We start from the raw sequence: 8,473 nt of genomic DNA on the forward strand, positions 1-8,473 counted from the left end.
TTACTGTGCTGTTAAAATATTTAATTCTAGCAAAAAGGAGAGTTGGGAGTGGGGATTTTTATATGTCTTGATGTAAGTATTTTATTGGCATACATAATGAATTCTGTCTCTTTCTGGAAGTTTGTTCCATCTGAAAGTAAATCACATTGCATGACATCATTGAATTTCATAAGATTGTTACTGTTTCTGTTTTAGGCGGCAATGTGCTATGTCCATGTAGCAGCACTGGTTGCAGAATATCTCACACGAAAAGGTATGATTTCAAAATCTTACTTGAATGTTTATATTTTTTCATTATAGTTTAGGAAAAGCAATGGTTTCCCTGAGGAAGTTGCAAGCTTTTCAGTGTTCACTGAGGAAAAAATTCTGACCTAACGGGATAGCATACAAATATTTAAGACCTATACTTGCATATCTAAGGGGCAGCATTTCAGATGAAGGTAAAATAAAATTTTTAGGAAAGTAAAAATTTTAATTTTACACCACAGCTGCTAATAGCTGAAGTCAGACACTTTCTAAAGCAAACTTACAAGTGAATATTCTTGTTCAGCAAGTAGTCTCTCACTGCACATAGGGAAACCTGGCATTGCCAGAGAAGTCAAAATAAATTCATACAAATTTTCAGATGCTGAGTCAGTGATAATAGTGCTCAGAACGCTTCACCTGTCTCGGTGTTCTGTGCTAGCAGCTGTCTGTAAAAGCGGGTTTCTGATGACCCTTGAGATAAGGGTAGAAAACTGTCTTTCATCCATAGGATCAGAAGAGTTCCCAGTCAGGGTTTTGAGAAAATAAGAGATTATATGGCTTTTATTAAGAAAAATAGATCTCTAGAAGAAAATTTCAGAAATCTGTTAAGACTGACTATGAAGTTGAGCTCGTGTTTTGTTCTTATAGGCAGACAGATTGATGTTCACAGCTTTTTAGCTTTGCCTTTGCATGACAGTTCAAAATGAAGCAAAGTCATGGGTCTACAAGATGCCTTTCCTCTGTTCCTTTTGTGCCTCTTGCCAGATACTTGTGTAGTGTATAGGCTATCCCCTCTGCCCCAATGACTTCAGAAGCTTCTCTGAGACCAAATCTGAAACTAAGTTGCTTGTCAAAGTTACTATGTCCTCTTGGATAACAACTAACTGATAACTAGCGATAATCTGTATTAATTTGCGATTCCTTTGGGTGATCTGCTATTTTTGTCTACTGTCATATAAAAGTTATTTCCTCTCAGTAGTATAGAGGGTTGAACTTCTACCTGTGGTATTTGCAGGAGCACAGCAGAACCATGCATTTGAGGCAATCATTCAATAAAACCTCTGGTGGTCAGACTCTCACCCGAGCAGAAAGAATCTTTGTAGGAATGAGCTGTGAAATAAATATGTGCAAGTCCTTGTGTTTCTGTAGTATTTACTGATTGCTCTTGAGGCTTTAATTAATACAGGTTTTGGCCAAAAATCCTGATTTCTTAGTTCAGCAATCTGATACAATAAAAAAGAGCTAAACAGAATGGGTAAAAGAGGTAGGTTTCATGTTAGAACGTTCTAAAACCCACTTTTGTTAAACACTTATTTCAGTAAAGGAAGTTAGATTGCTGGGGTGTTTTTCTTGCTTGTTAGACTGACTTCCTGTATCTACAGCTGAATAATCTGGTTTGCCATCCTTTGATCATTTTGTGTGGTTGATGTCAGTCCATTCATGTTGTTCAAACTGGGGAAGCTGATATGTCAGGGCCTGTTAGTGTACACAGTTCCAGCATGACTTCACGCCAGTTTTAATTAAATACTGTAAAACTTACCTTGATTACCTTAGACTTAGGGTGGGGTAGATTAGACACAGGTTTAAGATAAAATAGGAAGATTCAGACACTACTTATTTAGGTAAGAGTCCAGATACTAACATTTGTGGGTTTTTTAAAACCTATTTATACTTACACAGTAATGTGAAGTCTGGTAATTTAGTCATGCAGTGGGAGGCTGGATTTTTTTTTTTATTATTTATTAATTTGGTGGTAAGTGTATTTAAATATGGCTTCTGCCTTACCCAGCATCACAAAATGGCCTAACGTTATCCTGGTGGAGAAAAGTAAATTTGTCTATTTTTCAATGACAGGGATGTTTAGACAAGGTTGTACTGCTTTCAGAGTAATCACACCTAATATAGATGAAGAGGCTTCAATGATGGAAGATGTTGGAATGCAAGATGTTCACTTCAATGAAGTAAGTAAACATAAGAGTATTAGAATTGATGCACATTGAAGTGCTGTTTGTTTTTTCCAAGTTTTGTGTTTCAGTCCGGAGGCTGACTAACATGATGGATATTATAATTGTTTTCTTAGCCACTATTCTTATCCTAAAACGGAAATTAAAAAATTCTGTGAGCTGTCCCACCTTTAGAGAATTTACTATATACATATATTTTAAATAAAGCACTAGCACATCAACTTAACACCACTGTGGGAATAAAAGTAAGCAAAATGGGTTTTTAAGCTAGTTGACAAGATGAACACTAATGTGGCTTATTTATTAGAGTTAACAAGATCTGGTATTTTTAAAACTGACTTTGATTTAGATTGTTACTACACCAGCAATCATGAAAATGTGTTCACTGGTTTTTACTGGTTTACAGTTTCCCTAAGCAAATGTGCCATAACAATGAAAGTGGGTTTACTGACACCAGACTTGCGTCAATGGGGTTTTTTTCTGGCTTAAGTTTCACTCCTTGTGTCTTTGCTGATCCATCTGTGCTGGGTTTACAGTAAATTTTACTATTAAGAAGCCTATATGAAAAGATCATGAATAATCTTGCTCATGAAGGGCTATGTCTACACTATGTATTTGCCAGTATAGGTGGGGGAGGAAGGGACAGACCACTACTTGCATTAGCTGTGTTGGAAAAATCCCTGGTGTGTAAGCATAATTGTACAACAAAAAATATTTTTCTTTTGTGTTTTAGTTTGTATATGGTGAAGGTGTATGACAAAATTATTTGACTGTGCAAATTGTAGCTATGCTAACAGATTAAGACAAAAATTGTTGACTTGCCTTTTTCTGGGAAGGCAGGAGTCGGAATTACTTGGAATGAGAAATACAGTGCTTTTTCTTTCCAAAGACACCCAATATCAGGTTGCTTTTTTGAATTTATGTACTATATTCTTTAAATCACTGATTCTCCTGAACCAGCATGGAATTTAGCATGTTAGTCAAAGCAAAATGTAAGCTGCTCTAAGTGAGCCAAGAGCTGGGTTTCTAGTGACTACTGCTGATGGAAACTTTTGTTAGAAATTGTTGTCAGTGTCTACCTGACAAACCATTTGTCAGAGCTAAATTCTTTTGTATTTTTTAAATTGGAATGTCTTTACTCTTTTTCTCATTAGTCAGTCTGTGCAAAAAGAATATACTGCTTTTTCTGGGTCATTGAACCTTACGCAAATTTATTTCCATCTCTCAGTATTTCCATGGAACGGAAGTAAGCCAAGAGTGAAATTATAAGCCTGTGGAGCTTGCAAAAGGATCAAATCTTGCCAAACTTCATTTTTCCCTGCATGCAACCCTTTTTAAACTTAACCATGTAGTACCCTAACTGATTAAATATTGAAAAAAGTTACTATTTTTCAGATAACTACTTATAGTTCACCCCAGGAAGAGTAATAATAGGGAAGAACTGTTTGGTTTTTAATAGACTAAAAATCATGGATAAATTAACATGACTAGTATTTTACAGAAGTACTTCAAAACAGGTAGTCTGATTGCTTCATGAATAGGAACATATTCATATATGGAGTGTTTCCTCAGTATGTTCTTATGTAAGCAAAACTGTATTAGTCTAAGAAAAAAAAATCATATGACAGATCAATTGGGTGCAGAAAGCAGAAACAGATCTTTCAAGCTGTACTTTACTACTACTGAGCAAAATGATGCTCTGATGGGAATTCTTCCTATACGTGGTAACAGGAGTCATGTGGAATTTCTTTCTTTAAAACTTGGGATTTCCCTGGATGCCAGTTACTTTAGAGTTAAATCTCCAAAAGAGTAATTATAAGTATGGGGGGTCAGGGGGATCCCTCCATGTTTCTAAAAGGGGCAAAATTTCTTTTATATTCTCCAGTTTGTATATATAAAGTCTTCCTAATTAAGTGAAATTTGTCTTAAGACTGTAGGCATTTTCTCTTTTAAAAAATTGAAATTTTTAAAATTCACTATTTAATTCTCATTTTAAAAGAATTCTCTCTCAGGCCAGGGTTACTGTGACTCATTTCCTAAACTAGCCAGTTGGAAAAACAATTTTGTTTGGTTTTTTTTTTTTTAAACAAAGTTACTGTGTGCGTTTCATTAAAACAGATGTTTACCCAGACAGCCTATTCAGCAGCACAAGTCAAATTCTCCTTGCAGAACTAAAAATCTTCTGGGTGTCAGAAATAGGAACGTAAAAGCCTGGAACCTGATATCCTTTCCATGCTAGACTGTGCTGTAAGCAGTCCATGTGTGAGAGATCTGAGCTATGGCTAACAGGCCTGTGGCAGGTGCCAGATTCCATGCAGATTAAGGCTGGAAACAATTTCATTCAGATTTGTTGGGTTTTTTCCAGAATAAACTCTGCCAGAACACAGCTCCACCACCCATACTAAGTCAATCTCTACCTTCCTATTTGTTTTTTTCTGGTCTCTTGTTAGCTATGACTTTCCATGAGAGAAATTATTCTAACTTGCAGATTGGTAAATGGAAGAGCTTCACAGCTCAGATGGTATTACAGCTCTTGTAAGTGATCAACGTGCAGTGTAATTCAATATATTAAAGCACTTTATGAAAAGCAGAAATAGGTATTTACCCAAACATACAAGATACTTTAAGTATGGTGGTGAAGGCTGGTATTCTTCAGGGATACTCAGACTGATATTTTTTAACATCTTCATTAGCAATCTAGGTCATGGGATACAGTATATCATCAAGTTTGTGGATGAAACTAAATGGAGGGGGAGTAACTGATATGCCGAGGGCAGGGCTGCCATTTAGAGGGACCTCAAATTGAAGGAACACCGAAGCCTCTCAAAGTTCTACAAAGACAAGTGCAAACCTTGCATCTGCGAAAAAATCACCCAACGTCTCAGTAGGGGCTGGGGACGGACTGGCTGGGCAGCAGCTCTGCAGAAAGATCTGGGAGTTCTAGTGGGCAAGAGGTTGAATGGGAATCGGCAGTGTAGCATTGTGGCAACGGAGGCCAGCTGCCTGCAGGGTTGTATTAGAAAGAGCATAGAGTCAAGAAGTGGAGGGAAGTGGGTTTTCCCCCTTCTGCTTGGCATTTGTGGTGCCCCATCTGTAATCTTGTGCCCAGCGCTGCCCCCCCCCAAAGTCAAGAGAGATATCAACAAACTAGAAAGAGTCCAGCTCCTAAGGTGGTTAGTGGAAGAATAATCAGACTCTTCTAAGAGGTGCGCCATAAAAGAGTAAGAGGCTGTTCTCACAGGTTACAAGGGAAACTCTGATTGGATATATGGAAAAAAACTCTTCCTATGAGGATGGATGAGCACTGAGACAGGTGGCCCAGAAATGTTGTGTTCTTTTCCTCCCTCCTAACAGCTCTCCCACATGAAGCGTTTGCTCTCTATTTTTTTTTTTTCCTGCGTGCAAACAGAATTTTACAGCTTTGCTGCATTCGGATGCCCTCTGGTGTCTGAGATAAGGCTCTTGTCAAAAAACAGTGTTTATGGACAGCCCTTGTGGTCCAGCAGTGACACTGATCTTTCAGTTTTTACCACCTGGTTGCTGAGAGTGGAGATACCAGGAAGTCTATACAACCCTATAACGACTGGGGGAAAGGAGATGTTTTAGGGTCTGTTGCAGCACAAGGATAAGGGTAGCATTTTTCAGTCTTTTTTTGCTCTCAGTATTAAAGCTGGCTTTTCTTAGTGACGTCTTTAATGCTGTCTTAGTCCTCTACCAAAGGGAGGAGGGGAATAGAGTATCAGTGGATCCCTTCTAAGGATAAAAGGAGTTATTTCCAGCTTCTGGCTTCACCACTGCAATGCAAGAGTGGTACCAGAAGCTCTCAAGAAGTAGAAATGTCATGTCTTCTGACACCTCTCAGTCTCTGACTTGGATTCTCGTGGAGATTCTTGGAGCTTCACACATGTTTGAAGAGGACTGAGATCTGTTAGGGTATGTGGATGCGAATGGGCTTCTTGACTGTGGCTCTGTCACACTCAAGCCGTGACAGCTTCATCACAGGAGCTATAAGCTGTTCCATAGTATCTGTAAAATTGTTTTTTATAACTGTGTTAATGGAGATAGCCAGGTAATTTTAAATTTATGAAAACTGGAGCAAAGTAATAATGTTTATCTTAGGGTTTTTTATGCTTATTGAAGTAGAAGAAATTAAATGCATGGAAAATGAAGAATTATGAAAAACTGAAGGAAGGGACTTAGGTATAATTATTTGCCGTGCTTTTCATGAGTACTGAATTGTTTTACTTTGTCAAATGTCTATCCAAATCTAGGATGTGCTGATGGAATTGTTGGAGCAGTGTGCTGATGGACTCTGGAAGGCAGAACGCTATGAACTCATTGCTGACATATATAAACTTATAATTCCCATTTATGAGAAACGGAGAGTTTTTGAGGTACTAAGTTCATCATAAGTAAATTTGAACAAGTAAAAAAAACCCTAATTTTTCTCGTCTAACTGCATGACACGTTGCACTTCACAGAACAAGAGTATTACAATTGTAACTGAAATATCAAGGTGTTAAAATTTTTGTTTTAATTTTAAATAATTAAAAATGTTTTTCCCTAAATATAAATAATAAAAAATTAAACTTACATATTGTCATTGTGATGCAAGTGCTAAACCTATTACTACTGTTCAATAAAACAATGGTTTTAGTTATTAACTACAAGGACATCATTCATTGTTGTTTTAAAATAGGAAAGTTCTACGTTATTCTTTTGCCCCATGGTTGTTTTCTTTTATTTTTAGAGGCTTGCTCATTTATATGACACTCTTCATCGAGCATACAGTAAAGTAACAGAAGTTATGCATACAGGCAAGAGACTGCTGGGAACTTATTTCAGGGTAGCGTTCTTTGGACAGGTGAGTGTTATTTAACTTTCATTTGTCTGCTCTATGCAGTAAGAAAAACCTGAATTTATTTTACAAGGTGTAATATTTCATCATCTATATTGATACCATGACATAAAAAGCACAAGAAATATGGTCTGTAAGAAATAATTAAACACCATCAATAATTTAGTTTAAAGCATTTATCAATTCCAATACAATTCTTCCTTATTTTCCTCAGTAAATTTTTTGCTTTTTTTTTTCTTTTTCTTCTTTTATTTACTACCTTAAGGCAGCGGTAAGTTTTCTATAAAGTCGGTTCTTAGCAATGTATTGACTTAATGTCTGTAGTGCTACAGTGTGGTTTGCAAGGCTGCTTCTTAGATTGGTATGCATTGATAGCCATTGCAATTAAAAAAAATAACATTAAGTTCCATTTAGAGAACAAATCACTCGTTTCTCTGCATCAGTATTGCATGCTTCAATGAACAAAAGTTCTGGCTGTGTATCGGACAGCTTCACATCCTCTAATGTATGTCTGGAATGCATACGTATCAGTATGGTATCACGCAGTATCAAGTAATACACTTCCTACATGCATAGCCCAGTTGCTAATTGTTCAGCTGAGCATGGAGAATTGTAAAATACTCTGAGCAGTATAACTTCACATGTATTCTGTTGTCTTTTATAACTTTATAGCAATACCAGTTTACAGACAGTGAAACAGATGTTGAGGTAATTACAGTAACTGCTTACAAAGCAAGCAATGCAGTAAAAACTACTGCATTTCACCTTAGTTTGATGTGGGTATTTTCGTCAATCTAGCCTGTGTTTATACATGATATGTTGTGTTTTTCTATTTTGTCTGTTTCGTTTATGACAAAAATATTTATTTTCTGATTTCAAACATGAACTCAGACGCGGCTTGTTGTTTTAAACCAATGACCTGTTTCACTTTCCATGTACTCTATATTGCATTTAGTTATGGTTTTAAAACAAATGCTTTATGTAATAAAAATAAATTAGTATCTGCCAATATAGTACAACATAAAATGAAGATTTTTACATAAATTAAATTTCATTTTCTGGAATTAACTTTTATATTACTACATAAAGAAATTTTTCAGATTATTTTTACGTAAACCATTGCCAAAATACTCACTTGTGAATCAGATAGTCCTGTTGGTCAACACAGATTATTTTACGTAAACCATTGCCAAAATACTCACTTGTGAATCAGATAGTCCTGTTGGTCAACAAGATTTCTGTTTTGGCAAGTGAAACAGTGCTGAAAGTTCACTTTTAAATAAAAGTGAAGAAAAGTTATCTCAAAGGCTTGGCACGCCATAAAATTACAACAAACCTTTAAAATTTTAACTGTGTTTCCATTATCTCTCACTCATTCTGTAGTAGATAATTACGTTTTTCTGGG

The 8,473-nt window shown here is 36.3% G+C and overlaps 1 protein-coding gene across 1 annotated transcript in view; it reads left to right on the forward strand.

The window, feature by feature from the left end:
• DOCK9 (dedicator of cytokinesis 9) overlaps positions 1 to 8,473 on the forward strand; it is a 109,426-nt gene that overhangs the window by 90,642 nt on the left and 10,311 nt on the right. Inside the window, 5 exon segments of the mRNA XM_019474302.1 lie at positions 196 to 253; positions 2,101 to 2,207; positions 6,482 to 6,604; positions 6,961 to 7,074; positions 7,741 to 7,776. Coding sequence (XP_019329847.1) covers positions 196 to 253; positions 2,101 to 2,207; positions 6,482 to 6,604; positions 6,961 to 7,074; positions 7,741 to 7,776 — 438 coding nt within the window.

Source organism: Aptenodytes forsteri, unplaced genomic scaffold (genome assembly GCF_000699145.1).
Source record: "Aptenodytes forsteri isolate BGI_AS27 unplaced genomic scaffold, ASM69914v1 Scaffold123, whole genome shotgun sequence".
NCBI lineage: Eukaryota > Metazoa > Chordata > Aves > Sphenisciformes > Spheniscidae > Aptenodytes > Aptenodytes forsteri.